The sequence below is a fragment of the Haemorhous mexicanus genome, chromosome 3, assembly GCF_027477595.1.
Source record: "Haemorhous mexicanus isolate bHaeMex1 chromosome 3, bHaeMex1.pri, whole genome shotgun sequence".
NCBI lineage: Eukaryota > Metazoa > Chordata > Aves > Passeriformes > Fringillidae > Haemorhous > Haemorhous mexicanus.
Genome location: NC_082343.1, coordinates 93,165,256 through 93,184,073, shown reverse-complemented (window position 1 = coordinate 93,184,073; position 18,818 = coordinate 93,165,256). Strand labels below are relative to the sequence as shown.

Below are 18,818 nucleotides of genomic sequence, written 5' to 3'. Positions count from 1 at the left end.
AGCAGGTTTAAGCTCAGCTGAAGGGAGCCTGAAGGGTCTGAGTGATGCCACCCACCACAGCTGCCTCGGTGGCAGTGCCTTGGGTGTTGGAGTGTCATACCTGGATGCTTTAAGGGAATCAGCCCATGGTGAGACCCTGCATATCAGGCTCCTGCACAGCCAACAGTCAGGACCCCTGTGGTTTTAAATGCCTTGAATGGCCTCAAGGGCTCTGCAAGAAAACTCATGAGCTGTCCTTGGAAACCTCAGCTGCTATGAGGTCACTGTCACTGCATTTAATTCGCAGAAATGGCACTTCAGGTGGGTGCTTCAAATGCAGTTCAAGTTTCAGCTTTGAAATTGTGAGAAGTTTGTAAGAGTTGGTGACATTAGTTCTGGCATTCCACTTTAAAAAATCTTCAATCTGTTCAACAGTATTGAAACCCTTCACAGTAATACACGGCCTGGGTTGTTTTCAGAACTTGTGCTGTGCAATGCTGAAGTTGAAGATGGCTTCTTGTTGCTTAGAATATTCCTTCAGTATTTGGATTTTTAAGGCCATTATAAGGTTATTCAGGCAAAAAGTCTTTTTGTTTTCTTTCTTAGATCCTCTTCATTGTTCTGATACCTAGAAGAATTTTTATTTTTTATAGCACTTTGTGCTATCACAGAATTGCAGAAGAGGCAGGTTAGGAGGAACTGATGAAGGTAATCTAGTCCAATGCCTCTGTAATGAGCCTAAAACACTGCTAATTAATCCTTATCAGGGTATTAAGCAAACACATTGATTTTTCTGTGTTCAAAACTGCATGCAAGAGAAGCAGGAATATGTTATTTCTGATATTCTTCAGATACCTGGGTAAAGAGGCAGACACAAGTGCTGATTTGTGTTTTACTAAAAAAAGAAAAAATATCAAAACAATGCAAAACCCCCAACCAACAATCACTAGTGACTATATACCTGTTTATTTTCAGAAAATGTACCAGGCATCTTTGATATAGTAATAATATTTTAATGCCACTTCCAATGTCTACAACCTTGAACTTAAACCTTGTCACTGTATTGGCCAGACCAATCATAAAAAGCAAAATGATCACTAAGAGCAGAAGAGAATCCCTATTTTGTATTTCAACCACATGCTAAAGAAATCAGAGGCAAGAACTAGGAAAAACCATTTCTATTTGTCTGGGGCATCCACACTTGTTCCTTCCAGTGCTCTCATGTGCTGCCTTTGATCCCAGCTGTTGGCAACACACACCCAAGAATCAAGCACACGTTTCTCAGTCAGATTGAGGTTGCAGAGTTTGTAGTTACAGCAATTTTTGAAATTTAATATAGTGACAATTTAATATAACAACAAAAATAGTGACTTATATCAGACCAAACAATAAACAAACAAACATTTTAAGTCACACGATGAAACTAGTGTCACTTACAAGAGAACAGCAGAATTAATTTGTAGGGATTTTACAGAACAACATACACAAGATACTCAGTTTTAAACACTGATTCTTCTGATTGAGGACTTATGGTATGTTGGCTTTTTTTTTTCTACAAATCTGTTACATTTACTTGAAATCATGATGATGATAAAACCAGTTATGTACATTTCCTCTTTTAGCCAGTTACATTTAAGTCATCAGTAACAATGTATCTTAATCCTCACAATGAGAGTAGTGTTTCTTCTGGTCCACAGTAATTTTTAATTTTTCTTATCAACTTTAGTGAGTTTGGCAGAACTGACAAACTATTTATCAATATTACCCTTCTACTAGAAACCTGAGAATGAGTCCAGTTCAGTACTAGGACTCACCTGGCTTTGAGATGACTCATATAGAACACTTCAACGTGGAACATTAGCAGGTTTCTCTTATTCCATTACAGGCACCTTTCATCTTAAATCTAAGCATTGCTGTAATAATTTTGATTATCTGCTTGGATGCCATATTTAACAGAGAATTATTTTCTTCTCTCAATACTATTTGTGCATTAGAAAGAAGACCTGCACAACTTTTGCTTCCTACAAAAAGATGGCAAGGTTGTTTGATGAATTCAAGCCTGCTGGACCATCCTTGCACTCTAATTTTAGTACAGTTAGTGTTCAGGTACTGAAACTTCAACTGAAGTTCTATGTCTACACTTAAAAAAGCAGCAGGGGCTCAGGTAGTGTCACTGGAATGGAGCAGCATGTGTGTTGGCTTGCTGAATGATGAACTCCCACAGAGAAGGGCAGATCATTCACCCTGTTAACACCTGGAACTCTCAGCCTGAAGGCTGCATGAACAGCTTCAAGGGCAGGCTTGCTGAGTCTTGTGCATGTACCCCACATAACCCCCCAGAGTGCTGCGTGTTCAGCTGCTCAATGCTCTTTAGATTATCCCACCTCTACAGAAATGCTGCGAAGGAAAAGTTCATGTCAGACGTGCTGCAGCCCAATAATGAAGAAAGTAAAAAGTTATATTTTACTGAAGCATAAAAATTAAACAGGAAATCAGACTGACAGTGTGGTAATTCAGGCATTTTGACTACAAAAGTGTTGCCTTAAGAAACGCTGAAAATAAGGAAGCTTCAAAATTGTCTTAAGTGGAATATTTAAAGTCTTTTAAATTAACCACACACACACAAGCACAAAAATCAGTGTGATCAGTCATACAACTTTGAGATTTGCTATTTCCAGTTGGAAATACATCCCTAGCATTACTGCTTTGCATCTAACGATGCCCCACTTACTGGGAAAACACCCATTCACTGAATGGATACAACACAGAAGTGACAAAGCTGTAGTGTCGTACTCTTTAGTGAATCCCTGTTTCACTAAGGCATTAACAATCACTGAAGTTTCCTGCTAGTGGTAGCTTTATCAGCCAAGGGCAAAGAATTGTGGCAAGATCCAGATAATACAGCCAATGAGCTATTCAAAAGATATAAAAAGAATATACAGGAGTGCAATGAAATTTGTGTCTTATGGCACGAGAATCTCTTGCTCTTAATCCAGGGTACCACGGACGTAACAGAGCCACATCCTCACCCACCATGCAGTCCCAGGGATGCAAAGAGAAGAGCATTTTTATTACTAGCCCTGCACCTGTAGGTTTTTCTAACTAAAACATATGATATTTTAATGAGTACGCTTTGAGTGGAGAATGAAGTAATGTTTGTAATAAAAATTATTCATGAGGGACAACACAAGTGCTAAAACACTTAGGCATGTCTCTTCTTCCAAAAGGCAAAAGTTAGTGCCACTGAAGAGTGACTTGAATACCCAAGGGTTCCTGCAATATGCAAGTTATCTGGTTTACACTTACACACTAACCCCAGTAGAATAAAGAATCAAAATTTTCAAGCAGTGTACATGCAGGGTGACTTCCCAGAAAGATGTTAATTTGAGCAGATTCCATCACAGTCATGTTAGAGAACAAGCACTGCAAGGTCTCAACAAAGAAAGATCCACTTCAGATTTAGGGTGGGAGTAAAATGAAAACTCACTGTTACCCACTGCTGCAAGTAACTATTCCTACATTAAAGTATATGCACTGCATTTCAACATAGCTTAAATTTATCAAGTCTGTGAAGTCTCCACCTATGAAACAACTGCTGAGTTGTTAAAAGCAGTTGTTTATAGTGACATACTGTAAATACAAACAACCTATACTAATTGTACGGTGTGTTACAGTATAACATAAAATAGTACAAATTGTCATTATACATAATAAAGACTTACTTTTCGATATGCTGTACAAAGTCAAACAAGGCAAAAAAAGATGTTTCAAACACTTTGTGGTTTTGTTTGTTTTTCACAAAAAATGAATAAAACCCCATGAAACTTGTAGACAGACAGTGAAATGTAAAAGTTTCCATATTAAAAACAGTTGTCAAAATTCTTCATGCATACACTGTTCCCTAAGTTGTGAGGTGATGTTCAATCATCTTATCCCAAGTACCTTACTTCTTAAACTGCTAAGACAGGTAAGACTTGACTCCATTTATACATACAGCAATTAAATGCATTTGTTAAAAAATAGAGGCCTTTATGCAAGAGAAAAGACAGGAAACAGGAAACACTATGGTGAAGAACACACAGTTTTGTTGCAATAGCAAAAGGGATGGAGTGCCCTCCTTGCCAGCAACAGGAGATCTCTAATGGTTTGCAAAGAAACTGCGGTACTTGGTAGAAAGCCTAATACAGTAAACATAAAATACAGAGTTCAGAGATCTTTAGTATTTGTGCATAACTTGCCACTCACTTCTCTCCCTGCAGACAGTGGGAATAAGAATACATTTCAGTTTTCATACTCATTGACTTAGAAACAAAGTCAGTCAAGCTTCCTACATGAATTCACATAGTGAAAAATCCTTCCTTCAAAAATATACAGGATCACTCAACCAATTTTCATTCTCATACACCATTTACAAAATTATTAAAACTCTGATTTTTTTAAGCAGCAGATTTTGCATTTGTCACTGGCAGACTTGTAGAAATCTTAGAAAGTTAAAATTATATCATACCATACAAAAACATGTAAACAAAATGGATAGTTTTTAAAAGGCATGCATGCTCTTGAAAGAGGATTATAAAGTGTTCATTTTTGCTAAATAAAAGGTATCTTGCTTAGCATCTTTAAAAGCACCTTAGTGATTTAGGAGCCTTAGCCCAAATAACCCTGAAGTTAGATTTGGGCTCCTAAACATTTACATCAGTTCTGTAAAATTACTGAAGCACTTTGAAAATTTTTTGCCATGTCTCTCATCTTGCAGAATTAGATTTCCTTAACTTTAAATCTGAGACAACATTCAAGAATGTCTCCCAAATATAATCAGCTGCAATTTTTTGGATCCCTGTAACTTAGTTTATGGTATGTATTAAAAAATTTCAAATAAGATAAATAATTTGTAACACCACTTTGAAAATTCCTTTTTCATAAGATGACACAGGATACAACAATCAAACTTGAACAAGAATATGATCATATGTTCCTTCTGAATAGCTATTAGTGTTATTTGTTCAACCTGTTAAGACTGAGAAAAACAAACTTACAAAACATCTGTAGCATAGCATTAGGTAAAAAGGAGCATTTTTGGCACCACACATTTTTAAATCTAAGCTTTTAGGCCCAAAGTATAGCAAGTTAATCATACACAGTGGCAGCTTGGAAAGCCTCACTTGAAATGCAACACTTTTAAAGGACAATTAGTAGATGCTATTTGATGATCATTAGCTGATCTCCAAGTAACGTATACATTGGAACCAAGCCTAGATATTAATCCCAAATGTTTACAAATATAATGCACACATATATTTAATGCAAGGATCTTGCACCCACAGGACTGCCAGAATCCTGGCAGAATATTAATATGGTCAGGCATAAAATGAAGTAGTAGTTTTTTGCTCTTCATTTATCTTGTTAGTGTCCTGACTAACCAATTCTAATATTTGAAATTTAGTTTCAAGGTTGCTACATCACCTTGGGCCACAGAGTTATAGTCCGTACCTATATGTTTAAGTATTATCCTTACATTAAATGTGCTTTGCAATTCAGCAATACCTAGTTCATAGCTCTGTAAATAACTCCTTGAGAAAGGAAAAGCTCACCTAATCTGTACAAAGTGCACGAGGCAGCCACGGTTCTGTGTGTTGCCACCAGATGTCTCACGCCACACAAGAAACCCACAGCAACAGCAAGTTCATCAAAATCCACCCTCTGTCTAGGAGGCACAAGATTTGCTAAAGCACCGGTAAAAATACCTCTACAGCTGGCTTTATTCTGTATTCAATTGCACAACTTCATCCAATTCTCTGAGCTGCTGAATTTCCTCCAAAAGTGGTCTAAGGTATACTGCAGTTGCTAAAAGGACTTCTGTTTTTCTTGGTCCTCTGTTTGTTGGGTTTAAGGTTGATGACATCTCCACCATTAAGAGCGCTAGAATTCTGGTTGGAGTGACTTCCACCAGCTGTATTAAAAACACCTACAGAATTCAGACAAGAGAAGTATTTGCATTTGTTTACTGCTTTGTTTACATTTATGCTTTACAGCATAATACATGAGCACTTTAGATGCAGCACCTGCTAAGGCATAGCAGAGCACCTCAAATGTATACACTAGCTTTTAAATCTATTTTCAGTAAATTTTGCAGCTAAATTGGAGTAGAGACAGTTGCAATTACTAGCCAGGCAGTATTTAAAGCTGGTATGCATCTGTGTAATTGAAGGGCAGCATATGTACTCATCTATGTATGTGTATGTTACTAACTGCACAAAGTTGTGGTTAGTTGAGTAACAGAATAGAAAACATAGATGGCGAATTAAAATTCAGAAACTTTGTTGATATAAAGGTAAGTAAAAGGCTGGAATAAAAAGGGAGTGCTTTAAGGAAAATAAAATACCTGACTCAGAAGAGCTTTAACGAAGAACTGCAGAAGTTCAGTGTTTTCTTACAGAAGGCAACTTACAAACACCTTCTGATTACATGCCAGATTCTTTCCCCATGAGTCTTATAATGAGCAATGCTATGAAATGCTAATTACATTTAAAAAAACCCAACAAGCATCCTTCTCAAATCCTTGCACAATCTTGTTTAAATTAATTTAGTAAAAGGGCATTTGCCAAGCATTAGCTGGAAACTTTTGTGCATCACTTTGACCATCTTGTAATTTAAAAAGTCACAAAGTTATTTTACAGAGAGATGATATCCTAAGATAGGGAGGTAATAATTAGACTCTGATTCACTTTGCATTAATTCCATAAGGAAATAGAGGAGACCATAAGTTTTGATGGCACAAAATACTGTTTCTATGGGGTTTTTTTATTATAGCATACATACCAATTTTGTTACTGCTTGTATGTACTACTTCTGAATCTTCTGCTGTTTGTTGCTTGAGCTTTTGAAGATATTTATCAGCCAAATATTTAAAAACTGGAAAGTTAAAAAAGAAAAAAGGTATATCACAGAATGCTTAAAAATAATAATAACAATCATCATCATCATGATGCAATTATATCAAAATTCTGCATGGTGACAAAAGTGCATTCCACACCCCAGGTTTAGCACAACCTGGTGAGTGATTCTGGGCAAGCCTGTGTGCCTAGGCAGAATCCAGGTCGCTCCAGTGTCTGCCCAGCTCTTACAGATTGCAGTACTAAAGTCCTGCACAGAAATATCTCAATGCTCTTCTAAAAAAAGAAAAAACAATGGCACACAAATATTGCCAAATGTTTCAATTAATGCAACTTGGAGCTTGTTACAGTTATGTAGGAATTTAATACATTTTAATTTTATTTACTTTAATTTTATTTTATTTACTTTAATTTTATTAATATTTTTATAATTTTGCAAGAAGCCATAAAAAACAGTAGTCATGTAAAATAAGTCTATTAATAAAACCTGGCAACAAGATTTTTCTAATTAACTAATGCTACCCTCATTTTTATTAGCATATAAAAAGTTGACCTAGGTATGTGAAAAAATATACAACTAAAGCAGAATTTTCAGAACCTTGATGTGTTATGATTATTTACATTTGTAATTCAACTAATTTAAAGATGATACAAAAGAGTTTTATATTTTCTCTTGCAGATTTTTCTCATGGTGAATGATGTTAATAGAGAAGAAACAGGGAGTTTACTATTAATCTTGGCTAATTAAACAAGAATATATAATTAGGGAGTATAGTACATGATTATTCAAAGCCAGTCCACAAAAGACAGAGACTAAAAATTTTAACACTACTCTAATGAAACTAAGTACATTAAAAGTGGTACTTAGGAACTAATCAGATATCACCAGTAGACAAAACACTGAAGAGATGCAATCTTTTAATGTACTTTATTTAAATACGACTAAAATATAAAATTTTTATATCAATTACTTATTAACTATTAACAATTACAAAATAATCTGTTCAACAGTTTTTATGTTGCAATAATTGAGCTTCTACTATGTGTATTTGTTTTAAAAGCTTTTGCTTACTGACAGTCAATAGGACTAAGGAGCCTTAACACACTGGCACTTGTGAATCTCGCAGCTGTGTGTGCTTGTGGAAGAGAAAGATGTGCACACAGAAATGGGCCTAACCCACTGCTATCAGGGAATTTTAGCTGTGTTTAAGCCGTGCTGCTGTGGAATATAAAAATCGGGGAATTTTAGCTGTGTTTAAGCCGTGCTGCTATGGAATATAAAAATCAGGGAATTTTAGCTGTGTTTAAGGCGTGCTGCTATGGAATATGAAGAGGGCTGCCCCCAGCATGCAAGGATGTGCAAATGCCAGCTGGCTCCAGCCCGGGGGATGGCCGTGGAGCAGCGGCAGGACGGCACACGCCCCCCCTGCAGCACCGCCTACCTTCGCTCACGTTCAGGTCTTCCTTCACCGACGCTCGGTAGAACCTCACCTTCAGCTTCTTTGCCAGCGCTTCCGCCTCCTCACTGCACAACACAAGATGGCTTTGTAAGCCTTACTTGGTTCATTTGTCAGCTTTTATTCTTTAAAAACAAAATGCCTTTTTTAAAGCTAAACATGGCAAAGTGGTTTGAGAAATTCAAGACAGTCCAAAAATACCTAATCCTTAATTTCTTTACAGTATCTCCACTATAAAAAGAATGTATTTTACATGCAGTTTCTTTATGACTCAAAAGAATTTTTTCCAGTATTTACTGACTTCATTAAACAAAACTTCCCAAGGGTTCAAAGAAGTGTGTTGGTGAAATCAAAAGGAAGGAGGCTGTAATTAACAGCAGTATCACTGCAAACTCTAAACAACAAAAATTAATCCTTAAGCATATTTTAATGAAGCAGTATGCTATGCAATTAGATGAGTGCACGGATGAAATCAAGAATTACTTTTTTCTGTGAAGTAGAAAAGAACTTATGTTAAAGTTTAAGAAACTTATGAATACATCCCTAAGGAAAATCAAATCATCAGAAAGATTATGTTACTGAGGCAGACAGAGTATTCTGAGAACCAAACCTAAGTGACATACCATGAATAAAGGAGGAGTTCAAATGCAATTTTGCTTTTCCTTTGAAAAATCCTCAGAATTCTTTGCAGAAGAAGTAGAAGCTGATTTATGCCATCAATGATAGCAAACAGACAACAAAGAAAGCCAGTGCAGGAAACAACAAAAAAAGAAGAAATAATTTAAATCTCTCAGGAAGATGATAGAAATTGAAGAAGTGGAGAATGATCAACTTGATCATGCACTATTTTCTACATGAAATGCTGTGGTAAATAAACACATTTGTTAAACTGATTTTAGGACAAGAATGAAACTGGTCACATTCAAAAGGGCAAAATGAATTGACAATGAAATCTGTAATGAAAAATACAGCAAGGAAGATTCAGCACCATGCAGTTTGAGAATATTACCACATATGTATTTCTACAGAGTCACAATGTTTTGATAAGAATGAATAATAAAAAACAAATTAAAGAAAGCAAAGAATATTAGCAAGCATTCACTAGCCAAACAGACAGTGTGCCTTCAGTGGTGCACAGCACAGTTTTTAACAGGAGGAAAATCTATAGTTTTAGATTTTTAGGAAAAAAAAAAAAAAAAAAAGCGTGGGAATCATATTATGCCAGAACCAAACTTTTCATGTCTTTCCCCTATTACTTTTGGATTCAGGATGCAGCATGAAATAAACAGACAGAAAGCTCCTAGCTTTGCAGCACATCTGCCCAAGTATCTACACTCATGCAGCAACACCCAGCCCGGGCGTTTGTAGGGCATGTCTAGATGCAGGACACAGGTGGGACAACCCAGATACTCTAACTCCTCACCAGAAACTCTCACAGACTTCTTTTTTTAAAGCTTGTGACTACAGGAGGCACCTATTGATCTTTAAAAGTAGTACAATAGAACTCCTACTTCTTTATGCAAGAGTCATCAAGAAGATCAATCTTATTCTGCACAAGAACTGTGGGAATGTCTCCAACTTCAGTCACAACTTTTTGCTTCCAGGTAGGGACTGCTTTGAAGGACTCTCTGTCAGTTGTAGAAAACACAAGAACACAAGCCTGGGCTCCTAGAAATATACAAATAAATTACAAATACAAATACACACAAATTAGCCAATAAACAACAGGAAAAAATTGTAACGTATTTAAAATATGAAGGATTTTTTAAGTTTTTCCCACAAACATGCACTTTTACTACCAGCTTGTGTCAAACCACTGGCCATAGATTCCCTAAATGAAAATTCATTGCCATATTATTTTGATCATTACAGCCATCTTTATGATGAGTATGGGTCTGTTACCTTTAAAGCTAATTCCAGCATACTGAATGTGTGCAGGGGAAAGGAAAAGGAGGAGGTCTGGAAAGGCTGGAAAAAGGGAAGGGGAGGTTCATTTATTGCTGTTTTACAGACAGATTTATGAAGGCCAGAAGGCAGATTTTTTCCTGCATGCAGCATCTGTAAAGCACATTTCACATTATTCTTTGTAGTACAGTAATCTGGATTCCAAAAAGTAGAAAACTTTAAAAAGTTTTCAGAAGAAGTTGTGATTATTTCAAGTAAATTGTTAGTAGCTTTTTGGAGAAAATAAGTGTGTTTCTAATTAATACTATCAGATAGTCTAATAATTCTATGAGAGCACTACGATAAATTACACAAAACCTTTTGTTACAGTTTTGTAAATAAACAATAGTTAAACTCCCTGGATACTGAGAAGGTACCTCCACAGCTGAAATATTAGTGTGTAGTCTTTTGACTGTCCAGTAGCCCTTTGTTATTCTTCAGAAACTGCTTTACTTTGCACACTTCATTATTTACATGCCTTCAATGTACTAGTGATTTAGTAACAGAGTATGAAAGGAATAGAAAGCCAGTGTTTTTGAGACTCTAGCATAATCTTATGGTGAACATCTCCCATTAATATCATATAGAATGAAAAATTTTTCATCAGTATGAATTTTATTTATGAGTTCACAAAGTATCCACGATTCCTGTACTCTGTTTATCTTTCTATTTCTATGGCACAAAGCACACAAGTTCTCTTACTAGGTTTGTTTTTACTTAGCTTTTTAAAAGCCAAGTTCAGAGTCTATTTTCAGAAAAATTTCCTATGTTCTTTAATATTCTTCCACATGCATATTAAGACTCTTCTGGTATGGTTTTAAACAAAACAATAAGAACTGCCCTAAGAACTTCAACTGAAGCTCTACCAGTAAAAAAGCAGCAATGCTTTTTTCCATAACGTCCCCTATCATTTGCGTTGTAAAACTGTTTGTTTTCCCTACTGTCCACACTGTACTCTAAAGTATGCAATTATTCTGATGTGATTCCTGTGATGGAGGTGTAAAATTCATTATTCTTTCCAAAGTAGGTTAGTCTGCCTATTATCTCACAAAGTAGCTTAATGGAGATGAGAGCATTTATTAAAATACTCCCACCATCTGTAAACATCACTTTGTTGTTCAGTTTCAAGACCAAGAAATCCTTTGTGAAGTTTCCAAACTAAGACACCTTCACTTCATCTTCCTCCTTCCACCCATTCCTTCTGAATGCTACCAAAAGTAACAGTTAGTTTAGAGGGGAAAAACCATGTGGTAGGTAAAGAGAAGGTAGAATACTACATCAGACTTTATTCAGTTTACACATAGTAGAGGTAGAATGCAGTGGCCAAGGACAGTAAAAATACCTCAGCTTGCCCATATTAATTTCAAAATGAAATTATATGACAGGCTTCAATAAAGAATCAAACTGAAATATTTTTGAGGACCTTTAAGATTTTTACAACAAACAACAGTAAAAGTTGTGTCATCAACAAAGACAAATTCTATACACTCATGTTATCGTGTATTTCCAAACATCTGCCAAAGTTTTCAATCACTGGATCATAAGTATCAGACTTAACTAATCCAATAACTCTGTAAGATGCTAATTTAAGAAAAGACAGAAGTAGTTTTCCTCTCAAGTTCAATGCAAAACAGTATCAATTGTGATCATTCTGTAGTGTGCTTCAGTATGGTGCAGAAGTTAGTTTGACAACAGAGTTAAACAGAAGACATCACAGGGCAGAGATTTTAATATGCAAATTCTTTTCATCTTCAAGAAATCTGCTAAATACTCAGTATTTTTACTGAAAACATAAATTATTTAAGAAATTATAATATCCATCTAAGAGTTCTAAGGAGGAAAAAAAAAAGACAAACCCTAGAATTTAACCACGTAAACACCTTTTGTAAACTGACAGAATTCAAGAGTCAGTAACATTGGTATCTCAGTCATCCACTGCTAATGGAGTCGTACACCACCTCTGTCATACAACTGATTATGTGCAACAACAGGCACCAGCAGCAAAGGCTCAGGATAGTGTCAAACAGGAGCATAACAGCTCAGGATGTTCTCAATGAATATTTTAAATTAAAATTCCTTTGTAAGAAGCTGTTCCAAAAAGCTACTTTAAAGTACTGAAGAAAATGACACTGTGTGCAATTACTGCGTTGATAATTCCTCTATATTTTAAAATGCTTCAACTGCCTGCAGAATCACTGACAAAATATTTATACCTAGAGCAATTCAGAAAAAAATTTAGAGACTACTGCTACTTAATTCAAGTAAAGCATGAGCTTGTCATCTGAATTGGTCTCAACAGACTATCCTATCCCCATAGACTACATAACCACATTTTTTTTCCTTTCATAATGGTACAAAGCCTATGTAATAGAAAGTGTAAGGAAATTCCTTGCCCTGATAGGACTCTCACAGGGCTTTACACCTGACCCTATTCATTTCACTCAGTACTTTGCCTCAGCTATCCAAGCTACAACAGAAAACACATATTCCCTTTAAAACTGATGGTGACTTGCTCAGTCTCACACTGGTAGATCAAAATCCAGTATCATCATCCAGAAATTCTTGTTTACTGCTGATGTTTTAACTTCTGTGGATCCTGGTTGTCTTTGACAGGCTCAGCAGGATTTAATGCCTCCTTAACAGTACCTAAAATAACTGCACTAGGGCCTTCCATTATCATATTTTCTACAGACAAAATGGGTTAACAAATGCAAATGAAAGCAATCCTATGAAGGCTTGATTATGAAGAATGAACTATTTTGCAACAAAACGAGGATCCTGACAATTTGACTAATCAGCAGCTGACTAACACACTGATGAGCAAGATGTCTGTCTTCCATCAAAAACCTACCAAGGATCTTCAAGATATGCCAGGGGTATGGTAGCAGAAGGAAGAAGATACATGCACGAAGAAATGATAAAATACTGCTTTGAGAAACATTTGACTTCAGTCACAGAGAAACTGCTGAGAAGATGCATGGGATAATGCAAAAAAGAAATTATTAAATATATACAGTGCTTCCTTCAGCTCTGAATTTAGGCTGCTGTACTCCTTGCACTGTGTGATTGTGGGCATGCAACTGCACTGGCTGCACAAGGAAACCAAACAACAAATCCACTTTCAGCTCCAATATTCCTCCTCTGCAAGGCTGAATGAATTTGGTCCCTGGACAAGAAACACTCAGACTCTGAAGCATTCAAGTGTGAGCACTGAAGAACTGACAATACACAGTGTCCAGGGGAGTACATAAGCCCTGGTGTAATGATAGTGGGACAGTGACCTGTGGGAGAGGCAAAACTTTAATTAACAGCCAGCATCTATCTGATCTTAGAGGTGTCCTCCCCTTATTAACAATAAAAGCCTGGCATTTCCAAAGTAAGCTTGACTTTTTACTTCTATAATAGTGTGATTGTTGAGGCTAGACCAAAATTGCACTCCAGGCTCTTCTGATTTCCCTTGTCCTTCATAAGTCAAAGTCTAGTGTAGAGCAATCTCTGTATCTGACACCTTGAACTATTTATTGTATACCCATCATGCTGCTACAATGTGAACAGCCTGACTGTGCTGAAAGAACTTCTGTACAAAGAACTCCAAGCAGAGATCTAACAGCACTACGCTGGGCTTCAGTCATAACCATTATTTCAAGATATTCATGCAAATTTTTTATTTTGTTTTTAAACCAGCAGGTTGCTTGTGGTAAGTGAGGCCAGTAGGTGTAGTCCTGAGTTCTTCTCAATGCTCCATATTCTAACCTATCAGTCCCAGTAATTAGGAGAAAAAGTCTTTGGATTGAAACAACTGGGGAGAGCAAAGAACACAAGAGGACCCAAGGGCAGGACAGTGAAAAGGAAGCTCCAAGAGAATCAACTACTACCATCCAAAATTTGTATGCTCAACTTATCAGGTGTAAATTATTTATATCCACATGACAAAAGATCTTTATTCTGAGGAAATAGTAATCATCAATCATAGGCAACAACAGGAAGTATCACCAAAAGACCCCACCGATTAGCAAACTGATTATGAAACATAAAGTGATCATAAGACTGTAACACCCTGAAACAGGCTGGCATAATCATTACTTTATCTCCACATGAGGTAATTTTATACCATAGCAGTATATTTTCCCCCTATCTCAGGTAATTAGTTTGCAAGAACTGCACAGCAGAATCTTTGCTGAGTCATTAGTATCTCTCTCACTAAAAAAACCCAAAAAGAAATATTTACAGAACCATTGTTAAATTATAAGCAAAGAAAACTTAAGTATGCAATTTGTAACTGGTTAAATAGATAAGCAGCCTTTACACAAGTAATACAGTTTATTTTATGAAGTAAATACACTTTTGTTACTGCTCTTTAATGTATTTGAGGCAGACTGTACTAGCAAAAGAACTCTTGTGCCCTGTAAATTGTCTTTCTAGGAGGACTAGTGGATTTCCCCCCCTTGAATTAATTACTATGTGCCTCATCCACAGTTTTTGGAATATTTACAAATGTGTGTCCCACAGAAGTAATGAAACACTTTTAGAGGGAAAATACACATTTGCATCTGATTGTTTGAATGTCTACACTCTGTCCAGGTTCTGTGCAGACATTTCTCTCATTTCATTCAATGTTTTCTAAAGGGCATTACCGCATAAAGTGGACATAATTAAGACAAGGAACTTGCACAAAGAGAAAAAAATACTTAAGAATTGAAAAAGTTGAACTAAGCATGCTTTGCACACACGTGAAAAAACTAAAATTCCTAATACAAAGATATGAAAATATTTTAGAGATGTGCAGACCAAGAAAACCCCAACTACCAAACAACAAATATGGTATTTTCACCTCTATAGTAGGCCTTAGTTATTGCATCAAATTCCTCTTGACCTGCAGTGTCCCATAACATTAGCCTGACATCTTCACCATTAACTCTGAAATAAACAAGACAGTTTGGTGATCAATACAGTAACAGGAATGAATCAAAGCAAATGTCATGGAAATACTTCTGTTTCTACACTACAAGAGTAATCCAAATAAATTAACTGGATTTAAACATAATGTAACTTATTATTAATATTCATTCACCTTCATAATATATTATGGCAATAGTCCCTCAACTACACTATATGTTCTTTACAGACAATCTGTATTACATTTTCCTCTTCCTTTCCTCTTCTTCCTCTATGTTTCCCTCTACAGTGAAAAATAAGATAGACATCAAAACAAAACTTAGGTGCCTGAAGAATGGTGCTTTTGCCTTCTTCATGAGCTTGCAGAATTTATAGAATTTTCTTATTTCTCATTATCATATGATTTTCCACTTTACCAAACATAATAGGCTATTACCTGCTTATACTGCATAAAGACACTTACTAATTTTTCACAGTAATTTTTTTCTATATTGGCTAATAAATTTGTGTAATTCTTTTATGATAAGCAGTTTCACTTCTTCACAAGAACTCACAAAAAAAAATTAAAATAATCAGCTGGTGGTAGAATACAAAGCAAACTTGTCAAAGAGCCTGGTATGGCAGATACTCCAGATTTTATTTATAATTTTAAATTTTGGATGGAGAATAAAGGATATAACTTTAGCCCACAGTGCAAGAGAGAAAACAACTCCTTTTAGTGTGCTTCAGAAACAGCAGGCCTTATTTTTCTAAGCCTTCATAAATTCAGGATTGCAACAGAAAAAAGAAATAGAGAGAGAGGTAAAAATCAATAGTATGTCATCTGTTTAATACATACTGGATCTGTCTTTCCAGGAAATCTACACCAATAGTTTTCTTGTAGTCTTTTGTAAAAATCCCCTTGCAATATCGCTGAATCATACTGGACTTCCCAACAGCTCCATTTCCTACTACTACCACCTTGATGGCCACCTCCATATCTTCTTCCAACATCTTTGCGTCTCAGGTGACTCTCTGGTTTATTCAGGAAACTACTGATTCTGTCAACAAAGTAAATAGCTATTATGTTCATAAAAATGCTGTGAATAGAAAGCAAGAGGCAAGATGATCACACAGATTAGGGTGCATATAGATAGTGCAAGTTATTTCTGTCTTTGTCACAGATTGCTTAAGTGACTTCAGGCAAGCTACTTAACTAGCTTTGGTCTGACACTAATTGAAAATTAATAAAAATTAGAAGTAGAGAATAATTTATCTGGTTTAATGCAAAGATATTTCAGTGATGTTTTGGTGGCTTTTTTCCTTAGTGAGGAAGAAATGGAGGCACTGAACTACAAAATCACAGAATTGTTAATGTTGGAAAAGACCTCAAAGATCAGCAAGTCAAATCATTAACCCAACACTGCCAAATGCTAAACCATGTCCCTAAGTGCCACATGCACACACCTTTTAAATACCTCCAGGGATGGCAATGCTGCCCCACAGCCCCAGGCAGCCTGTTCCAATGCTTGATAATCCTCTCAGTGATGAATTTTTTCTAATATCCAACCTAAAACTCCCCTGGCACAACTTGAGGCCATTTCCTCTTGTTCTATCTCTTGTAACTTGCAGATGAGACCAACCCCCCCCTTGCTACAACCTCCCTTCAGGCAATTGTAGAAAGCAATAATGTTTCCCCAGAGCATCCTTTTCTCCAGGCTAAATGACCCCAGCTCTCTCACCATTTCTTACAGGACTTGTGTTCTAGACCCTTCCCCTCACTGCCCTTGTCTGGACACCCTCCAGCCCCTCAGTTTCTTTCTTGCAGTGAGGGGCCCAGAGCTGCACACAGGATTTTGAGCTGTGGCCTCAGCAGTGCTGAGTGCAGGGGGACAATCCCTGCCTTGCTCCTGCTGGCCACACTATTGCTGGTACAGGCCAGGATGCCACTGGCCTTCCTGGCCACCTGGGCACACACTGGCTCATGTTCAACAGATGCTGACCAGCATCCCCAGCTCCTTTTCCACAAGGCAGCTTTCCAGCCACTCTACCCCCAGTCTGTAGGTCTACACGGGCTTGTTGTGACCCAAGTGTAGGCGCTGGCACTTGGCCTTGTTTCATCTCACAACTGGCATTGGACCATCAATCCAACCTGTCCAGATGCCTCTGCAGAGCCTTCCTATCCTTCAGCAGACCAACACTCCCACCCAACTTGGTGTCACCTGCAAACTGACTGAGGGTGAACATGATTGCTTCATCAAGATCACTGGCAAAGTTTTTAAACAGGACTGGCACAAACACCAAGCCCTGGGGAACACCACTAGCAACCAGCTGCCAGACGGATTTGAATCTACTCACCACCACTCTCTGGACCTCCATGCCTCAAACGCATGCCTCCTCCAAACTTTTCTCTAGGGAGCCTGGTTTTATCCCTTTTCCTTTCCACATCTAGTCTAAGACCTTTCCTGCTCACATCTAGACTAAGACTTCAGTGAGTCCTACTAACTCTTGTAAAAGTAGTTTCCTCCTTTGAAACAGATGCACCCCATCTATTGCCAGCAGGCATGGTTGTTGTGTAGACTGACCCACCATCACAAAACCAAAATTCTGCCTGTAACACCAGGCTCTTCCTCTTTCTTCCTAGTTCATTCCCTGTGATTGGAAGGCCAGAAAAGAACACTGCTTGTGTTCCTGCTCCCTTAACCAGTCGTTCCAAGGCTCTGAAGTCTCTCTTGACCGCCCTCGGACTTGCTACAGCTTTACCACTGCTCACCTGATAAAAGCTAAGCTTCCCCCACGTTTTGCCGCGTCGGGATATCATCACAGTTACATTTTGCAGCTGCAAATTTCCTCCCAAGAATCAGATGACGCTGCTTTCAAAGGAGGGGGAAATACTCCTGTTTTAAAGGCTCTGCCCATCACCATACTCACACCCGTGCTGGCAGAGCGCGGCTACCCGATCCCTTCGCTCGGCTCGCTCAGACAGATGATGTTTCCTGCCTGCATTAGCCTACACCCGGCTACCCGGAGCTCTGCAAGCCCCGTTAGCACCGGGAAAACGGATGGCCATTTTGGGCGAGAACAGAGGCAGCCACCCACGGGTCTCCGCACAGAGATCCATCCTACCGGCACCTCCCGGCCCTGCCCAAGGGGCCACGCCGAGGGTGGAGGCTCGGCCGCCCCGGCCCCTGCCGCGACTCGACCTCGCTCCCGCCCGTGGCCCGGGGCGCCCCGGCTCCGATCCCCGCCCGCGGCCCCTCTCACCAACCCCTCACGGAGCGGGCGGGCGGCGCTCCCTCCGAGGGCACGGCGGTGCAGGGAAGAGGAGACGGAGGGAAGGGGAGAGGAAACCACTAGCTGGGGCCGACCCAACCCGGACGCACATCCCGGCTCCCCCGCCCGGAAGCGCCGTCAGGACCGGGGGCGCCGCTCGGGGAGGCGCCTGCCCGCTGCCCCCGCCCCCGCGGCGGACCCCGCCGTGAGGGCTGCCCGGGAGCCGCTCCCGGGGCTGGGCTGCTGTCGCTGTGCGCCTCAGTTGGGCTTGAGGCGAGTTGCTTTTGAGGGGTTTTTGGCTGGGTTCCTGAGGAAGGATCCGGACAAGGGTGATCTTTTCCTTTGCGTACGGGTGCCTTCATCCCTGGTCCACTGCCTATACGTCGGCATTCCTCAC

At 38.5% G+C, this 18,818-nt stretch overlaps 1 protein-coding gene across 4 annotated transcripts; it reads right to left on the bottom strand.

Annotated features, from left to right (window-relative positions):
- Positions 1–971: 971 nt before the first annotated feature.
- On the bottom strand, positions 972–18,565 carry RAB23 (RAB23, member RAS oncogene family). Of its 4 annotated transcripts, XM_059842675.1 has the most exons (8): positions 18,417–18,560; positions 17,922–18,018; positions 16,008–16,209; positions 15,105–15,190; positions 9,841–9,997; positions 8,315–8,397; positions 6,799–6,891; positions 972–5,944 (listed from the first exon to the last, which is right to left on the bottom strand). In XM_059842675.1, the coding sequence occupies exons 3-8, from the start codon at positions 16,160–16,162 to the stop codon at positions 5,805–5,807; spliced, it is 714 nt and encodes a 237-aa protein (XP_059698658.1). In that variant the 5' UTR covers positions 16,163–16,209; positions 17,922–18,018; positions 18,417–18,560; the 3' UTR covers positions 972–5,804. The 4 variants fall into 4 exon arrangements, with proteins under 4 accessions (XP_059698658.1, XP_059698656.1, XP_059698657.1 ...); XM_059842673.1 differs by lacking the exon at positions 17,922–18,018 and having other exon boundaries at positions 18,417–18,565; XM_059842674.1 differs by lacking the exon at positions 17,922–18,018 and having other exon boundaries at positions 18,413–18,561.
- Positions 18,566–18,818: the final 253 nt, after the last annotated feature.

What these genes read in the sequence shown, in the direction of transcription:
- RAB23 (XM_059842673.1), bottom strand. Translation starts at nt 16,162, where the DNA reads ATGTTGGAAGAAGATATGGAGGTGGCCATCAAGGTGGTAGTAGTAGGA. An exon ending in AGACCTGAACGTGAGCGAAG is followed by an intron (nt 6,892 to 8,314) that starts GTAGGCGGTGCT and finishes TTAACTTTCCAG; the next exon opens with TTTTTAAATATTTGGCTGAT. An exon ending in TACAAGCAGTAACAAAATTG is followed by an intron (nt 5,945 to 6,798) that starts GTATGTATGCTA and finishes TGAATTCTGTAG; the next exon opens with GTGTTTTTAATACAGCTGGT.